We start from the raw sequence: 19680 nt of genomic DNA, 5'->3' as shown, positions 1-19680 counted from the left end.
CCTCCAAACAGAGTCAAAGATTGTTCTTTTCATCATCTGCCTTTTCTCTCCTCGGGTTCACCAATTAGAATCTGTTGCTGGCCTTCCCATGGAGCCCTGATTCACCCCTCTCAGCAAAGAGGTTACCCAGAAGTCCAGGCGCGGTGGGGCTTTCCTGCTGCTTTCTGTCAAACTGCAATCCAGATAATTAGGGCCACCTTTGCAGAATAAAGAGCAGTCTGCATTTTACCTGAAACAGATCTGCATAAATTGCACACAGGCACACACCTGCTGGAGATGTTAGTGCTGCTGAATATGTAAAGAATGAGTTTCTTTGACCCATCCTGCTCAATGTGGTGTCGCAGTGGTAAGAGTGTTGGACTAGGGCCTGGGAGGCCTTGGTTCAAATCCCCACTCAGCCATGATGAAGCTTTCCGGGTGACCTTGAGACAATCGCGGCCTCCCAGCCTAACCTACCTCACAGGGTTGTTGTGAGGATAAAATAATAGGGAGCAGAGAAACTATTTACACCACCTTTGAAGGAAATGTGGGGCATAAATAAATATACAGACATTCATCAGATATTTCCAAAATAATTTACCATAAATTTGGGGAAGAATTTACACCGCAGGAGCTTATTTGGGGGAGGGGGCACTGATGGAAGGATTTGGGGGGGGGGGAAGGGAGCAGACTTATATTGACTTATATTGAATTGCATTGGTGTATGCAATTCAATACTGACAAGCAGTGCCTCTCCAGAGTTTCAGGCTGGTGACATTCCCAGGCTGACTTGGAGATGCCTGGGATTGACTCTGGGACCTTCTATATGCAAAGCAGATGGCCTGCCACTGAGCTATAACAATGGGGACTAGAACCATGGCTTCTAGTCATGACAGCTAAAGACAACCTCCATGTTCAGAGGCAGTATACCTGTGAATACCAGTTACTAGGTAGCAAAAATGGTAGTGGGGAGGGGGCTGCTGCCTATTAGCTCTGCTTGTGGGTTCCCCATTGGCATCCCACTGTAGGAAACAGGTTGCTAGACTAGGTGAACCTTTAATCTGTTCCAGCGGGAGTCTTATTTATTTATATGGATTTCTTTATCTGGGTTGTTTTTAGGTCACCTAATAGCAAAGGCTGTCTAGGCTGGGGATGGGAAACATGTTTTTTTGTTTGAGGGCCTTATTCCCTTCAGGGGAACCTTCCAAGGTCCACATGCCAGTGGTGGGTGGAGCCAGAGGCTAAAATGGGCAGGTGTCATGGACTGGTTGGATGCAGAGGAATTGGGGGGGGGGAGGCACCAGCTAAGGAATCCCCAAGGGAAGAAGGCTCAGAGCCTAGGGAGTGGTAGTGGGACAACAATGAGAAGAAAGAAAGAGAAGAGTGGGAAGAGGAGGCGTCACAAGCTTAAGGGGTAACAGGGCTTAGTGAGCTGAGAGAGTCAGTGGCAGAGAGAAGTACTGAAGCAGAAGCAGAGGTGGAATCTGGAGAGGCAGAGATGAGTTTGGCTGGTAAGGAGTCATGGGTGTCTCCCCCTCCTGCTCCGACAAGCTCCTCCCCCCCCCAATCTCCCAGAACCAGAAGAGGCATGTGGTGGGAGGAGCAAAGATAGACTCTGAAGAGGAGGATACATAGACAGCTGTGAGGAGGCAGGGATCTTTAGCCTTGGCATCTGATCCATGAGGGCAAGACCTACCAGGGATTAGTTCCTGTGCTCATTAGGCCTGACACTCCACCAAGTCTGTGCAGATCCTGTTCTTGCTAATAAACAGTTAACTCCAACGTGTACAGTGTGGTTTACTCCTGGCTCGCTCCTGTCAGCAGAGCAACAAACATAATTTTGACCTTTTGTAAAGTAGGGCCCATTTCTACACACACACACACCCTCTCTATCCCACATCCAGACAAGCAAGAGGCATGTTCAGAGTTCAATGACATATTCCAGCCAGGCAGAAACCCCAGGCTTGCTGCTTCTCACCCTTGCTGTAGGCAGCTTGCAATGTAGAGCAAAAATTAAAAATAGGTGTTCTTTTTTAAAGTGTAATATGGGCATTGGTTTACCTGTAGTGGCTGCCTTTAGTGCGTGATGCTACCTCTTCCGTCTGTCCCACAGGCACGGTGGCCATGGATTTGCAGAACACAGAGTGCCGCCCCATCAACAACAGCAAGCTCACCTTGCCAGCAGAAAATGGCTCTGGGAAAAGGAGGCCCAGTATCGCCCCTGTCCTGGAGGTGGCCGACAGTTCGTCCCTCTTGCCGTGTGACATGCTCAGTGACCAGTCAGAGGACGAGATGACTCAGTCGGATGATGAAGGACTCACTGTTATCGAGTCAGTGAGCTGTTAGTTCATATCTATGGCCTTTTAAACTGTGTGTGTGAGAGAGGGAGTATTGTTCTTGTTTGTTGCTATGATGTGTATTTCTGTGTTGTTATATTATAAACTGCCCCGTGATCCTCTGATGAAGGGCAGTATAGACATTTAACAAACAAACAAATGAAATATATTTCTTAGGGTTGGTTGCAAGTGGCAGAGTAGTAAAGCTGGCTCTTGGATTGCACCACATTAGACGGCTGGACGGATTGTATGGTGTCATCTCCCCCCTCCCATTTTTTATTAAAAAGCTCCCCACACTTGGGCAGTTAGCATGTCAGGAAGGCAGCATTTGGCCTAACCTTCTTTCTGATACATTAGTTTTGTACACGCATGAGAATTTTAATCCTGGGGAATTCTAGAGCATTTGCTTATGTCACCCTTTGCCTTCATCTTATCTTCCCCTTGTGTCCAGCAAAGGACAGTTCTAGCTAGCTGGGCATCATTTACATGCATTGAAGCGCATGACCCGCCAGGGGCACAACAGCTTCGCTTAACTCCTCCATAAGGAACATGCCAGGAAGCTATGGCAAAGGCCAGAGAATTGCAGAGGCTTGCCAGTATAATGTATGTTTTAATCATTCGGTCCAGCCCTGCCTTACAGTTCTTAACCTGGGACCAGGTGTTCTCAAGTCCTGGTGGACGTATGCTGCACCCCTCTGCTGAAATGCCAAGATCAGAGCCATGCTGCTTCCAAGACACATGCACACAACAAATGGGGTGGGCTTTTTAGAGTGCAGCAGAGCGGAAAGTGCCTCCAGGATGGTGTTCTGGGTATTAAAGGACCCAGCAAGATGCCAACTTGCTGTTCTGTGGAGCACTGCCGTGCAAATTTATTATTATTTCCTGCACTTAATGGGCCATTTGCATAAATTAGCCTCCCATTAACAGTTTTCTGCTCCATTTCAGCTCTGTTCCTGGGTGGCATTCTTTCTATTCCATTCCTTTCTGCCTAGATCTCACTAGAGCAAGCAGGAGGTGAAGGACTCTGGGATGGTTTTCTTAAAGTGGCACCACAGTGCCATCTTCCGGATACATTTGTAATAGCTAAATTGCTTAGAGCGCTCCATAAATGCTTTGCAAAATTAGTATGGGGCTGAGTTAAATGTCTCTCCCCCCTCCACACACACCCCTTCAAAAAAAAAACTAGGGTTGCCATATTTCAAAATATGAAAATCTGGACAGAAAAGTTATTGAGCTTTTTTTTTTTGGCCACAATCTGATTAGATTTTTGCAAAATCACAAAAAACCTGGACACTTTCCAGCTATTTCTAAGTAAAATCAGCAAAAACGACACTGCTGACATGGGCTGGATGTGTCCAGGAAATTCTGGGTGTATGGCAACCCTACCATACACACAGACTTTTGTAGCCCCTCCAACTTTTCTCAGATGAAAATAGGGACGTTCTATTCTTCATCAGGAAACCTCTGCCAAGTTTGATCTCCCCACACCTAGATACATCTTCTGCACATCTAAATCAGTCACCATGTGTCAGTTACAACCTCTCTGCCAAACCTATCTCACAGAAGTGTTGTAAAGAAAAAAAATGTGTGAGGGAAAGAGTCATGTACAACACCTTCCACAGATAAACAGAATGAATTTATTATTATTATTATTATTATTATTATTATTATTATTATTATTATTATTATTTTGCCTTGAGTCCCTGTCGAGAAAAAGGCGAGAAATAATAATAGGAACAAGAACGGAAACTGAGAATAATGAGGAACATACCAGAGAGGAAATCCTATTGAACTCAGTGGGACTTAGTTTTGAGTAAAAAAATACTTTGGGTTGTAGTGTAAGGTTGCCGGGTCTTTACCCAGTTACCTCGGAGTGAGCTCCATTGAATACAGTGGGACTTACTTCTGAGTAGACAGAGCAGGACTCCATTTACAGTAAACACTCCAAATGTTTCCTAAGAAATGACTTACTGCTAAACCATTGCAATGAAAAAATTTGAAGTGGGTTGTTGGCCTTTCCTGTCAAAATTGTAGGGAGTGCTTCGCCATTTCCTTCATTTGGTGCAGGAATTTTATTTTCAGTATAAACACGACTCCGTGCTTGCACCTACACACAAAGACACGCAAACAAACACACCACTTTTAATTGTTCTCTGGGCAAACCAGGACATTCCAGGATCAAATCAGAAACCAAAATGGCTTCTGTGATTCCAGGACTGTCCCTGGAAAAATAGGGACAATTGGAAGGTATGTGCATGCAGGTGGGGGGCCAGACTATATTTTGGAGGGGGGAAATGAATGAATTCCTATGCCCCACAAATAACCCAGAGCTGCATTTTAAATAAAAGCACACATTCTACTCATGTAAAAACACGCTGATTCCCAGACCGTCCGCGGGCCAGATTTAGAAGGTGATTGGGCCGGATCCGGCCCCGGGGCTTTAGTTTGCCTACCCATGGGATAGAGGATGGGGAAAGAAATTCAATTTTATTCCACAGTGTGATGTGAATCTACCTAATTTGTGCTTCCAGCACGTAACCTGAAATGCAGCTGTCTCTTGAAGTTTGCATTTCTCCTTATTTTGTGATACAGTTCTCCAGACATAAAATGCATACAGTAATGCGTACATTAGGATAAAGTGTTCATCAAATGCATCTACTATATACAGTAGCCTTGCTTGAACACTGTAGCCCATGCCTTGGAAGCTTCAAGGCTTGGTTACTGCGATGCACACTATGTGGGGCTGCCCTAGGGCCTGGTTTGGAAGCCACAGCTCGTGCAGAATGCAGTGGCCAGAACGCTGGGGGGGGGGGCAATCTGGCTGAAACATGTGATGCAATTATTAAAGCATCTGTATTAGCTGCCCATCTACTAACAAGCCAGGCTCAAGGTCCTTGTAAATTTACAAAGCCCTGGACAACTTAGGTCAGGGGTACCTCAGGGACTGTCAGGGGTGGATTTGTCTGTGATTGACTCAAAGTATTCTGATATCCTGGTCTGGATTTGATCTCGGAATGTCCTGCTTTTCCTTATTTTCATCTGAGAAATGTCGTACGGTGTGGTAGGATGTCCTTATTTTCATCAGAGAAATATTGGAGGGTATGGAGTTATCTGACCACCCCACCCCAAGCCATCTGAAGGCAGCCACATATAGGGAAGTTTTAAAAATGTTTAATGTTTTATTGGGCTTTGTATATATGTTGGAAGCCGCCCAGAGTGTCTGGGGCAACCCAGTGAGATGGTTGGGGTATACATAGTAAAATTATTAGTATTCATTTTATTATGGAATAGGATGTCCCTATTTTCATTGGGGAAATGTTGGAGAGTATGCTGTTGGGCTTGCTGCAACCATTTTACGTTTCCTGGAATTCCCCCATTGCAAGGGTCGTTGTGTGTGGAAATGGAAACTGTCGGGGTTTGGGTGCTGGAGCTCCTCGTGCACGGCCTTGGACTGGTTATGCACGAGGTACCAGTTGCGGGGAAAGCGGCCAGCGTTCCGCGTGCTTTTGAGCACGGTCGCCGGCCAAGTCTCACAGTCTGAAGGATGTTGAGTAAGCCAATTGACGACTCCGATGAAGTGTGAGTTCCTAATTGCCTTCTTTAATGAACGGTTGCCTCGTGAAATAAAATATATACCCTGACTCTGAATAGACGGACCAGTTTAAAGAAATTAAAATTTTTTACTTTACTCCCCCCTTTAACCCCAAAGGAAGACAGACACCGGTTGTATCTTTAGTGGCTTCGGCAGAACCCGCATAGGCTCGTCCCCTAAGCTAAGTTCTCCTAAGCTTAAAGTCCCTGCGCGCCCAATCTTCCGCGAGGCTAACTAAATAAACTAAAACCGAAATATCTTCCGCGGGCCTAACCCTAGGCTAACCTAAAAGAACCTATCTAAAACTAAAACCGAATGATCTTCCGCGATCTAACTCTAACTAAAGAAAAACCCATCCAACCCATCCAGCCCGCTCCTAGTCCCTTAAACTAAACTTGACTTCAACTAAAACCCAACTAAAAGAACATAAGAAAAACGACGACGACGCGCCTAACCCAAACTGAACGTGAACGTGCCTAAGCGGGGTGCCTCTGCCTTTTATTAGGGAACAAACGTGACATCATCAATAATGCCTTAACCAATAAAATCACTGTTGCTGCCCTCCAAAAGGGCGGGAAGCAAGTTTAACGCTCATTAACAACTTTGAACATGACCGGAACTATAAAATAAAGGCGGATTAATCTCGTAAGTGAACCACACTATTCATTCATGCTTTCACTTTCGCTTTTACGCGCAATTATACCAAAAGTAGACCTCGAAAAACTCATAAAATAACCAAATAAATATGAATCCATGGCGGATCCGTGAAACGTATTCCGACATATCATCTTTCTTTTTTTGTTTTAAATTAAATTAATTTTGATTTAGTTATATAAAAAAAGAAGGTTAGAGATATCATAAGCATTTATCTGACACAAACATTACCATTTGCTTCGATATAGACCTTGACATGAAAAGGCAAACGTCGACCATGCTGACAGTGTCCACATCAAAGTCTACATCAAAACTGTGATATAAACACCAGCAAAACCATCAACATCCACCCCCCTCATAGGAGGAAATACTTGTACAATAATGTAGCAATAAAGTCATGAAAATAACAAACCACTAGCCGAACATAAAAAGTGATCGATCCGATACACTGTAAACCTTTTAGGCATATATAAGTACTTCAATATGTAGTGTAACACAACAAATCACCTCATAAACATGTATACTTTCGCGTGCAGCGTAAAACAACAAATTACTCCCCAAACACAAGAGAGGACCTGATACAGGTCCAAAATTAAAAATAACGGATAACGACTGCCCAAACATAAGAGAGGTCCCGATCCGGGACCCAAAATTAAAGTATAACTAGAGCTGGGGCTACATAGCCTACCCAGACCCCTCCCCCATTTTTTTTAATTTTTATTTGGAAAACTGAAGAAAAATGGATAAGGTAACAGAAAAGGGTTGTGGCTCTGAGGCTACAGAATCGAGGGAACTTTAGATTCTGGACTTACCACAGCGACCACAGGTAACGGGGAACTAGGGTCCGATTCCAGAGAGGGGGTTTAAGCCACCTAAGTACAAGTGTGTTTCGCCACAAGAGGGGATTTAAGCTACCTAAATAAAGGTGTCCCAGCCAGGATGAGGATTTAAACCATCTACGCAAGGGTTTCCAGCGAAACGAGATGGGATTTAAACCAGCTACATAAGGGTCTCCCATCAACAGCAGGAAACAGAGTGAAGGGAAAAGCTGGGAACCTGGTTTACTGCCAGAGGTAGCATATAGAGGGGGATTTTTCAAAAGAAATTAGGGGTACCAAGAGGGTAGAATGCCACCAGACTTGACATATATATCTTGAACAAATCCAATTCTTTGACCAAGGAAAATATTTCAAATAAGGTGTATAAGTATTACAACTTTTGTAAGCACAACGAGGAGATTTTAGGATTATTGAAATAAAACATATATGCATGAATATGTCTATGACTAGAACTGCACAAAGACGATGCTTTGACCTTACATAAACATTTCCATATCATCAAAATTGTGACGCTCTAAATGGAAACCATTTCAGAAAAGTTTCATATATATAAACACCCATATCATTAATCACCAAGCTATATTGAAAACACATGTAACATGCGAGGCGGATATTTCAAGAAGCATACAAAGGTAAATATGCAATTTTTACAAGTACAATATAAAGTACAAGACAGGTTTAGAACTGCAAAATGGTGTTGGAGAGGAGGATGAAGACGATGAATGAGTTGCCGGTCGTCTTCTTCTCCGACTACACACGACCATGTAGAAGAAATAGTCCTGGAACTCAGGAAAAGTTCATGGAGCTCAGGAAAGTACTGAAACATCGAGTTCTGAAGAAACAACGATACCTGTAGAAGAAAGGAGGTTAAGCAAGCAAATCAAGGTGATCTGCTAGTGAATGCAGGTAAGAGAGTAACTGGAACAAAGCCAGGCAGCCAGGAATCAGAGGGCTGCCCAGGGGCAAACAAAAGGCCTAGGCAGTAGGAGGGTAAGGCAAACTGCCCAGAACTCAACTGGTGCTATTTGTTGAGCACTTTTGAAGAGTTGCTGCATTTGACAGGAAGTTGAGAAGTTAGCGAATAGCTAACAACCAGAGTTAGACATCACGGCTTGCGATGAAAAGGGAATATCGAATTTCACGCAAAGTTTGTCCAGCGTGTTTCTTGAGTGAAGAATGGGGTTGAACACACAAACAGGGTGTGGGAAGTAGGAGTTTTTTCCGCAGAAGTAAGGACAGTCCTCCGCTGAGAAGGATTAAGCAACAAGGGCTGTCGTTGAAGATGCAGGCTGGCAAGTACCACGCAGGGTTACATGACTTGATCTTCAGGTGAAGAGTTCCTTGTGGAAGACAGTACTTCTGAGCACAAGGAGGAACCGCCTGAAGAGCCTGTAGTAGAGTTCTTGGTTGATGCAGGAAAAGATACTCCAGAAGAATACCTGGGGAGATGCGGAGCATATTTGCAATCAGGTAGAGAGCAACAGAAAGCAGGTGAAAAGGGTTTGCGGTTTTGGTTGGAAACAGGTATGCTGCAAGAAGTGATGGCAGCAATCTGTAGGCACGGTGAGTACCATTCAAAACCAGCCAACAGAATGCCCATGCAAAAGACAGCACGGAACATAGCAAGGAGCGTCCCATGGTTGACGATTGGATCACTGAGACAAAGGAAAATTTCAACGGCGTGAGAGCGCTTGAAGATGCTGCTGAACAGAACTTGTAGACAGGAGAATTCACCTTACCAAGCAGTGAAACTTCCCAGGGGAACTTCGCAATGGGCTTATAGCAAAGGACAGTTTTAAGACTATCAAGGGAACGCTCTAAGGTCAATGACTGTGGAGCTTTATCCATGAGGTACTGACGGAGAGTAAAGGGTTGCATGCGATCCTGGTGTAGCAGCTCTTTGATTAGGGCCTCTGCTGCAGTGAGCTTTTCTGACGTCAGCGCCCATTGGTCGACCCATACAGGGGGTCCTTCCTTCCATGTGAGTGGAAGAGCATGTACTGGCGCTGATGCAAAGGCCCACATCAAAAATGCGTATGGACAACAGTTCTTGCTTTAGACAATAAGTCTCTACCCCAAAGGGTGATAGGCACATCCATAACAAGTGGACGGAGCTGCACCATGGAGCCTGAGTCTGACTGGAAGGTAATCGGATGCACGCTCTGGTGGGCGGGTTCGAAACCTCCGACTCCGAAGACTTCCTGGGTGACAGTCGTTGCCCACTGGTCAGGCCAATCCTTTCTGGCGATCACTGTGACATCTGCGCCTGTATCAAGAAGACCCTTGATCTTTCGTCCACCCATTTCTAAGACGAGATGAGGGCGTTCTTCTGTAATCTTGATTAGCGCCATTGCTGCCTGAGGAGGCAAAGAGTCTACAGGAGCTGTAGGTGTGGAAGTAAGCAAATAGAGTCTGGCAATTTCCAAACCTTTTGTTAGGACACAAGGAACAGTTGAAAATCCTGGAATCAGCAATTGCGATGAATCTGTGATTCGAACTAGGCCTGCAGTCAATGTGACTGTGGCAGGGAGGCGATCCATCCTAGGCAGGATAAGGCAAATCGAGGTGTCTGGGAATGGACCACGAATGGATGTTGGCAATTGCTGAGCAAACCATGGATTTGAAAAGTAACAGTCCTCTGTTAAGAAGAGTGGTATACCTGGGACAGAAGATTCCTCTTGTTCCTCATTGGCAGTGTCTGAAGACATCTTTTTGGCTTCGGGTTTTTTGCACTGCTGAAGTTGGCAACTCTGAAGCTGCTTGGCGTTGAGTTGGCAAACTTGGGGTTCTTCTGTTAGTAAAAGTTGCTGATGCTGTTGAACCTGCTGGCACTCAGTCAGTTGTGCATCAAACTGGCAGGATGGAACTTCTTCTTTGACACAAGGCAGTCGAAGTTGTTGTTCCTGATAATTGCTTGATTGTGGCGGGCTGAGCTTAAAAGCTGGAGGTGACACAAAGGTGTGGACATTGTTAACTGGAGTGATGTTTAAACTTCCACAAGAGGGAGCTGGCTCACTCACTTGTATTCTTTGGCCACATGGAAAGTGATCATCAGCTGGGTTGCAACTTGAACACTGCTGTTTCACCAAGGGCAAATGTTCTTCAACGATAGGTTGACCTTGATTTGAAGGTGAATAAAGCTCAGGTGTTGCAAGGTTGACTTCAGTAGGATGTCTTCTCAACGTTGAAGGCAATTCTGCGATCAGAGACTTGACTGTGATTGCTTGCTGTGAAGCGGGGGTAACATCAGCAGGAACTGAAGGGCGGTTAGCAGAAGGTGAACTGAATGCTATGTTCTCTACTGGAACCCTTTGAGTAGGTAAGGCAGATGATGAAACCTCTGGAACCTGAATGTTTGATGAGGTCACATCTTTTCTCTGGACATCTGAAGAGTAGATATCTCTCTGGATCACTCTTTTTTCCTGATGACCTGGATAAGGAGTAGCGTTGTTCACCTTTCTGGGATGGTTGACCTTCATGATGTTCTTGAACTTGCACCCTATTGTTTTACCGGGGCCGGGGCGCGGCCCGCAGAACCGTTTCCCTGAACTGGAGATGAGGTAGGTGATGTGTTTTGTGGATTCAAGCGACAATCATTCGCCCAATGAAATCCTTTTTGACAGATGGGACATCTCTCTGGTGGCTTGGCAGAAGGCCTTGGCGTTGTTGTGCACTGCGACCGGAAATGCCCATCGCCTCCACACCCATAGCACTTCTTGACTGGCGTAGAGCTGTCTTGACATGGCATCTGTACCGCAGCTGCCAAGAGTTGTGCTTTGTAGGAGTGGGTACCAACATTCTGGCAGACGCGTAGCATCTCAGTCAATGTGGCATCTGGGCGAGCTGCAACTGCTGTTAGGGCGTTCTTACAATCATCATTGGCATTTTCAAAGGCGAGTTGTTTTGTCAGCATGTTTCTGGCATGACGATCTTCTATTTGGCGTTCCACTGCAACAATCAGGCGATCCACGAAGTCCCCATAAGGCTCTTTTGGACCTTGCCTAACTGCAGCGAATCCTGATACTGAGCTGGCATCTGTGCGATTGGGTAATCTGCGCCAAGCTTTGACTACGATGTCTGCTATGGTGACGAGTGCAGCATCAGGTATGGCTAGCTGTTGATTGACTTCTAGTATAAGGAGCTTGAAGTCCATTTTCGCGTATGGCTTTTCGCAGTTCACGTAGTGTTTCAAAAGGGATGGCTTGATATCTTGCAGGTTGTCCTCCATTGGCACGAATCACTGGAAAGATGTGCATTGGATCAGCACTAAAGTCTATTTGTCCCAAAGCTGCTTCCAAAGCTTGGGTTCTGCAGATGGGTTGCATTGCTGTTGGATCTGTAGGTGGCATCAGTGAGTTTAAATCTTCTTGATGCTTTCCAAATGATGAGCCACTAGATGGTGCTAAAGAGTCTTTGACATCTGGGTGCCTTGAAGATGGCTGACTATGAAGACAAGATGGCTGACTTGAAGTTGGATGAAGACAAGATGGCTGACTTGAAGTTGGATGAAGACAAGATGGCTGACTTGAAGTTGGAGCATAAGGTTGTTGGCTCTGTACTGCAAGTCCTGGCATCTGGATCATCATTGTTTGGCTTTGCTCTTGTCTTGGAATCTGCATTGGCATTGGGGGTGCTGAAGGGTTGGTAAATTGCTGTTGTGCTGCTTGCATTGAAGCTTGGATTGCTGTTGATTGGAAATCAGCTTGCTGCAAAACTGGAGCTGCTGGCTTGAGCGCGGCCTGCAGGGCAGCAGGGTTTGCTGGCAAAAAGGCTGCTTGCTGCTGCTGCTGCTGGATCGCTGGCAAAAGCGCGGCTTGCGATGGAGGAAGCGGGACCGTTGCTTGGAGCGAGGTCCGCGGCTGCTGCTGACTTCAGATCGCTGGCTGGTAAAAGGCCTGCGATGACTGCTGAGCGACTGGCGGTGGGGCAGTCCGCGGCGGGGCTTGAAAGGCCGACGGCGTCTGCTGCACCGGCACAGGCGGCAATGAATCTGGCAATGACAAATTGGACAAGGGCGAGTGCGTGTACGACAACGGGGCCTGAACTGGCTGCTGCGAGGGGGCCGAAAATGGCACAACCGCAAGCGGCAGCACAGGGGCACTATTAAAAGCAGTATTTCCTAAATTCACTGTTCCATTAAGCAAAACATTTCTTGGAGCGATTTGTTGAAAGCAGTTTCTTACTTTGCTCCATACTAATTGTACAGGAATTCCGATTTTCGGGTTGGCCATAAATTCTAACCCGATCCTTTCCCATGAAGCTAGATCTTTCGTTCCTTCCCTAGGGACCCAAGGGCAAACTTCCCCAATAGTTTTAACTAAAAGCTCAACTTCTGATTCAGAGACAGGGTGACCATTTCTTTTCAAAAGGTACAATAAATCTTCACAAAATTTAACTTGAGCAGTTGAGAGTGAGGAGCCCATTTTTTAACACTTTTTCTCAAAAACTTTTCCTCCCCCACCCGTAGGCTTCTACTAGGGGACACCGGTCCTACCCGTAGGCTTTAACCGAAAAACCTGGCACCCGTAGGCTTTAGCCAGAAAAACCTCCACCCCCACCCGTGGGCTTCTACTAGGGGCTACCGGCCCTACCCGTAGGCTTTGACCGAAAAACCTGGCACCCGTAGGCTTTAGCCAGAAAACCTTTCCCTCCCACCCGTAGGCTTTTTCGGGAGACACCGGCCCTACCCGTAGGCTTTGACCGAAAACCCTGGCACCCGTAGGCTTTTGCCAGAACCCTTCCCACCCGTAGGCTTTAGGGAAGACCTTACCCTGCCCGTAGGCTTACACTAAACTCCTTGCCGCTCTACCCGGGGACCCCTTGGGGCAAAATACACGCGCGCAACTTCTATTTACACTACTTTGGGCAAGCGGTGGATTCGCGCTACTGCAGCGAAATCCTGGATAAACCGGGCCGTTATACCTCACCTCTCAATGTCTGTTTCCGAGCCACTTCCGATATGTTGCCTTTAACCGGAGTCTTCGTGGAAGCGATTTTCGACTGCGCTTTGCCTCACACGGGGCACCACTTGTCGGGGTTTGGGTGCTGGAGCTCCTCGTGCACGGCCTTGGACTGGTTATGCACGAGGTACCAGTTGCGGGGAAAGCGGCCAGCGTTCCGCGTGCTTTTGAGCACGGTCGCCAGCCAAGTCTCACAGTCTGAAGGATGTTGAGTAAGCCAATTGACGACTCCGATGAAGTGTGAGTTCCTAATTGCCTTCTTTAATGAACGGTTGCCTCGTGAAATAAAATATATACCCTGACTCTGAATAGACGGACCAGTTTAAAGAAATTAAATTTTTTTACTTTACTCCCCCCTTTAACCCCAAAGGAAGACAGACACCGGTTGTATCTTTAGTGGCTTCGGCAGAACCCGCATAGGCTCGTCCCCTAAGCTAAGTTCTCCTAAGCTTAAAGTCCCTGCGCGCCCAATCTTCCGCGAGGCTAACTAAATAAACTAAAACCGAAATATCTTCCGCGGGCCTAACCCTAGGCTAACCTAAAAGAACCTATCTAAAACTAAAACCGAATGATCTTCCGCGATCTAACTCTAACTAAAGAAAAACCCATCCAACCCATCCAGCCCGCTCCTAGTCCCTTAAACTAAACTTGACTTCAACTAAAACCCAACTAAAAGAACATAAGAAAAACGACGACGACGCGCCTAACCCAAACTGAACGTGAACGTGCCTAAGCGGGGTGCCTCTGCCTTTTATTAGGGAACAAACGTGACATCATCAATAATGCCTTAACCAATAAAATCACTGTTGCTGCCCTCCAAAAGGGCGGGAAGCAAGTTTAACGCTCATTAACAACTTTGAACATGACCGGAACTATAAAATAAAGGCGGATTAATCTCGTAAGTGAACCACACTATTCATTCATGCTTTCACTTTCGCTTTTACGCGCAATTATACCAAAAGTAGACCTCGAAAAACTCATAAAATAACCAAATAAATATGAATCCATGGCGGATCCGTGAAACGTATTCCGACAGGAAACCACAACAAACAAAATGATGGGCCAAATCCTGACCACTTCCCCCTTGTTCTACAGGTATGTGAAAGGCTACCCTCCCAACTCTCCCTACATTGGAAGCTCTCCCACATTATGCCACCTTTTGCCCGTTAAAGCTCCATTCTGTTGCTTGCGCTTGGATAAGGTAAGGACCCATTCACATTTCCATATCTGTCAACTGCCCCTTCTTGTGAGAGGACAACAGGCCAAATGCCCACTGTAATCTTGCACAATTTAGGGTTGCACTTTTGGGGGGGGCATGGCAGCCCCAAACACTCATTTTTGGGTGCTGTGCCCCAAAAAAAGCACTGGGAGGATCTTGTGTTGCATGACTTGTGAAGGAGTGGGGCCCCAGAAAATGGTGTCCCAGTTTGGGGCCACTTCATATTGGAAGGCATTCATTTCTGAACAGGTTCTTTCTTTTTCTACCCTTTTGTGGGGCACCAAAGTTAATTTAGAAACACCAGCAACTGAAAATATTTCCTGAAAATCACCAATTTTATTTTATCTTAAGGTTTCTAGTCCCTACTATGTCAAAGGCGTACAGGCAGTGCCTGCTCAATGATCAGAAGCATGAGAAGGTCTAGATCAGGGTGGCCCCACCTCTGGCCCTCTGCATATTGCTGAACTAACAACTCCCATCGTCTCTGACTTTTGCCCATTCTGCCAAGGGCTGATGGGAGCTGTAGTTCAGCAGCATCTAGAGAGAAAAGAGCTTAGCTACCCCAAGCTAAACAAAATGTTCAGGGGTTTGTAGGAATGGGAGCTTTGGAAATGCAGACATGTACACAAGCTACTACCTGGGGCAGGCTTTCTAAAAAGCCACACAAACGTCTCTGATGCTGGAGGAACTGTTTGAATGGCCAGCAAGGTTTCTCTATAAAGTGGAAACATCTGGTACATTGGCAGCTGATAAAAGTGAAACAGCTGGAGATTTTGTTTCTCTCCTCCTCCCCCCCCTCCCTTAGCCCTTGCGTCTAGGCAGCTTCCCTGCCCCCATTGCACCATCTTGTTCACATGGCGGGGGGTCTTCTCCCTACTCCATCCATCTTCCTGTTCATTTCATCCTCTCAGCTGGCTGTTCCTTTGTGGTTCCTTCATATCCAGGAGAGGTGGAAATGGTTACTGTGGGAGGGAGGATAATTCTGTTGGGAAATTGGGATAGTTTACCAACTGCCCTGCTTGCTGTGGCTGGTTTTATTACCTTGTTGTGAAGGATTATTAACCTTGGTGGCTACATTCTCCCTCCCTCCATTCTTGGAGGCAGCAGTGCTTATTAATCCCAGTTTCTGGAAACCACAGGAGGAGAGACGGCTCTTGTGAGTGGGTCCTACTTGCGGGTTTCCCACTGGGGCATCTGGTTGGCTACTGTGAGACTAGATGCCAGACTACCGGTAGTTGGGTCACTGACGTGCTCCAGCAGGGCTCCTCTTCTTATCTTCTTATGGGGAGAATAGGTGACATTGGCCCTTTATTGAGTGCCAGCCAGGAAGTGTAAAATAAAACATTTCCCGGCATCTTTCCAGGGCTGCAGGCACAACAGTTATGAAGATGCCAAGGCCTATGGCTTTAAGAACAAGCTGATCATTGTGTCAGCAGAGACGGCTGGGAACGGCTTGTACAACTTCATCGTTCCTCTCCGCGCCTACTACCGGTCACGGAAAGAGCTAAACCCCATCGTACTGTTGCTTGACAACAAGTAAGTGCTTCCCCTCTCCAGCTCATATATACACACAGATATACTGCTGCTACATCAGAGCCCAACACACACACACACACACACACACACAAACTCCCTGTAAATAGAAAACTAGGCTTTTAGGGGAAAGGCTCTACCTAAAGCTGATGCTCAGAGAGTGATTAAGAAAGATGGTGGCATGTTCTGCTCTGAAATTCTTCCTGCTCAGACAGACTGCTTCTGCTGGTGTTGTACATGATGATTGTCGTTGCTTTACTCACAAAAGTGACTTACAAGCAGTGCACAAACACTACTACAATTTACAAACACAAATTACAATGAAAGCAACAAATAGAACCACACACACACACACACACACACACCACCTATACAAATAATGGTCAGTCCTATGGATCCTGCCTTCTAAAAGAGGTCACAAGTAGTTGAAACCCTTCAAATTAAGGGCCAAACGCCCAGGCAAAAAGGAATGTCTGATATCTAAAAATGAAGTTGGCACCAGGCGGGTCTCCCTGGGGAAAGCATTCCACAAGTTGGGGAGCAACTGCTGGGAAGGCCTGTTTCTGTGTTGCCACCCTCCAGACCTCTCCATGGAGGCAGCACACAGAGAAATGCCTCAGATGGCGATACCAGGATCTGGGTCTGTTCATGTGGGGAGAGGCGGTCCTTGATGTACCGTGTTTCTCCTAAAATAAGACACCGTCTTATATTTTTTTTCGCTCAACAAAACACAGTATGGCTTATTTTCAGGGGATGTCTTATTTCAACCGTGTAGCATCGGTACGCTGCATAGCCACGCCTCTCCAGGCTGTTTTAATGGGAGGTACCACATCACTATGGCTTATTTTTGGGGTATGGCTTATTTTTGGGGAACGGCTTATATTTCGCAAATGCATAGAAATCCTGCTATGGCTTATTTTATGGCTATGTCTTATTTTAGGAGAAACAGGGTATTAGAGCAGTTTAAGAAATGATTGTGCAAACACTGACTGGCAGCAACAGTTTCAGGCAGGCATCTGTCACAGCCCACTTTGGAGACAAGTCAGGAATTGAACCTGGGACCTTCCAAATGCCAGCTCTATAACACTGAGCTACAGCCCCTGTGACCAGCAAAGGTCACAGGAGGAGGTGTATTGCGAGAGTGGAGAAGTACAACTTTGAAAGTAAGGATGAGGAGCTGGCACAGGATCCAGGGAAGGAGAGGAGACCTATGCAGAGACTGAAGGTGGGGTGTCATTGTGGTCAGAGCGGCAAGAAGGGTGAAAGATTTGGAAAGCACAGTACCAGAAAGCAGGGCTTGTGGTTGGGGGCTGGGAAGGAATTCAATTCTGTTTGCATTTCAAAGTGGACCTATCTAACTCACGCTTTTTGAAACGTTACAAGAATCAAACTGCAGCCATCCATCAAAATTCTCATTTCTCTGGATTTTGCAGAGCAGTTCTCCAGCCAAGTGACACACACAAAAATGCATATGATGTGGCAAAGTGTGCATGAATGTGCACGTATTAGTAAAAATAGAATACCAACATGCATTTTATTAGGGGAAGCTGCTTTGCCAAAATGTGTATATTTTAGGGGAAATTGCATGCAGGCATGTGTCCATTATGAGAAATTCACACTAAAAGGCTGAAGAATTTTCATGGGCGCTTCTTCGTAATAAGAATTCACGGACTGATGTGGAAATGTGGAGAACTGGACTTAAGATTGGGAAAAAAGAGAAACTGAGTGTCTCTTTTTCAGGCCTGACCATCATTTCCTGGAAGCCATCTGCTGTTTTCCAATGGTCTATTATATGGAAGGCACAATTGATAAGTAAGCTTTCCCCCTTTCTCTCTCTCTCTCTCTCTCTCCTTCCCTGCCTGCCTGTCTCTGTCTCTTTTGGTTCCGTGCCCCAAGGGCACAACCCCAAGGCACCACCATGAGGGACAGAAACTTGGAGGTGTTTTATTTTGTTGGGTTAAAAAAACAACAACCCTCTGATCATTCATACTCAGATCCATAAACATGCAAAACAGTTCTGCCTTTGTACATTCCTTAAGTTGATTCCTGAATTTTCTGTCCTGAGGCAGTGTTTCCCATGCTGGCCCAATGCAACAATTTGGGATGGGGTGATCTCAAAACAACAACAACAAAATTGTCAGCAAATTGCTAAGAACATACTTTTCCGAGACATTTCGAGCATCAAAGCTGGATTCCCCCTCCTGCCTTCCAACAGCCTCCTAATTGTCACTTGTTTTGGGGGATGCCTTTTAGCCTCGACAGCTTGCTGCAGTGTGGAATCATTTATGCTGACAATTTGGTGGTGGTGGACAAGGAGAGCACTATGAGTGCCGAAGAGGATTACATGGCAGACGCCAAGACCATCGTCAACGTCCAAACCATGTTCAGGTGAGACAAAGTGCTTTGAAGGATCAGCATTTCTGGCCATGATAATTTCCCCTCTTTCTCCAGGTTGAGGAGCCCTTTTCAGCCTGAGGGCTGCATTTCCTTCTGTGTATCTTCTGGGGGCCGCGTGCCAGTGGCGGGCAGGGCCAGAGAGAAGAGCGGGTGGAGCAATGAATGCAAATTTTACTTTCGGTACAGCAGGCTGGTTGCTACACGCACCTCTCAGTCCTCCATGCAGTCAAAGAAGCAGCATGATCAAAGTCCAAGGACACATCCCAGCCAGGCAAAGCTCACTTGGAGTGCCAAGCATGGCCAATGGGAGGTGTGGCCTGGGTACAGTTCTAAGGGCCAGATAGAGAGGCTGGTGTGACGGATTGGCCCTAGGGTAGAGGAGTTATTACCTCCCGGCTCAGAAGGAGTTAATCCACCTTCAACTTAACTGACAGCTCATCCTTTGGGGTCGGGGCAGTCCCCCGTTTTGACAGTTGAGAAGAGGGAGGGTGTGTGTGTGGAGACAGGGAAGAAGAAGGTTGTGGGGCCAGGATAGTGGTGGTTTAGGTTAGGATGAGTTTAACATGAAACTATAGTTTGAAAGATGTTTCTGTGTTACTACAACTAAGATTGTGAAAGCATGAATCTTTAAATCAACTATGTTCTCAAGAAAATAAAGTTCAGTTCTTTTTGGTGCCAAGGAGGAATCGTCATTATTGGTCCAGCAGGGTATCAAAGCTCACAGAGCTGTGGACTCAAGAAAGGGCAAAACTTACCTAAGGAATGGGAGGTGATAGTTTGTGTCCTAGAGTTACACAGAAAAGCGTTAGATGGTGAAAACCTAGAGTTCCACGAAGTTGCCAGTGTTGAGGCAAATGGGGATCCGAGCTGAGGGAGGCCCTTTACTGTAGGCAAGAGGTTGTTCTTTTAAGTAACCCAGAGTATTACGGATACCAGGCCATGAAAGCTGGAAAAAGACTCTTATTACTAATAAGCCCTTGAAGTAAGAGGGGTTTGTTTTGAGGCGAACCGAGTGGAGGGGGGTTGGTTTCACACCTGTACCCTTTTGGACACAATTTTAGTAATTGAGGGGTGGGGTTCATCGCACCTGGCAAGCTGTATTCTGCCCTCATTTCCCCACTCCCACTATTTCTCTTGCATCCCATAATGGAGAGCTGGTTCCAGGTTGGAT

The 19680-nt window shown here is 46.2% G+C and overlaps 1 protein-coding gene across 13 annotated transcripts in view; it reads left to right on the top strand.

Annotated features, from left to right (window-relative positions):
• Positions 1-19680, top strand: part of KCNT1 (potassium sodium-activated channel subfamily T member 1) — a 183846-nt gene that overhangs the window by 143299 nt on the left and 20867 nt on the right. For 10 of the 13 annotated variants that reach the window (XM_033137688.1, XM_033137689.1, XM_033137686.1 and 7 more), the window contains 5 exons: positions 2093-2309; positions 14456-14561; positions 15943-16115; positions 17853-17924; positions 18366-18500. In XM_033137688.1, the coding sequence (XP_032993579.1) occupies positions 2093-2309; positions 14456-14561; positions 15943-16115; positions 17853-17924; positions 18366-18500 (703 nt within the window). The remainder of the gene's footprint in view (positions 1-2092; positions 2310-14455; positions 14562-15942; positions 16116-17852; positions 17925-18365; positions 18501-19680) is intronic. The other 3 variants (XM_033137690.1, XM_033137685.1, XM_033137683.1) reach the window with 1 other exon arrangement.

This window comes from Lacerta agilis, chromosome Z (genome assembly GCF_009819535.1).
Source record: "Lacerta agilis isolate rLacAgi1 chromosome Z, rLacAgi1.pri, whole genome shotgun sequence".
NCBI lineage: Eukaryota > Metazoa > Chordata > Lepidosauria > Squamata > Lacertidae > Lacerta > Lacerta agilis.
This window is presented reverse-complemented; position numbering and strand designations above follow the sequence as displayed.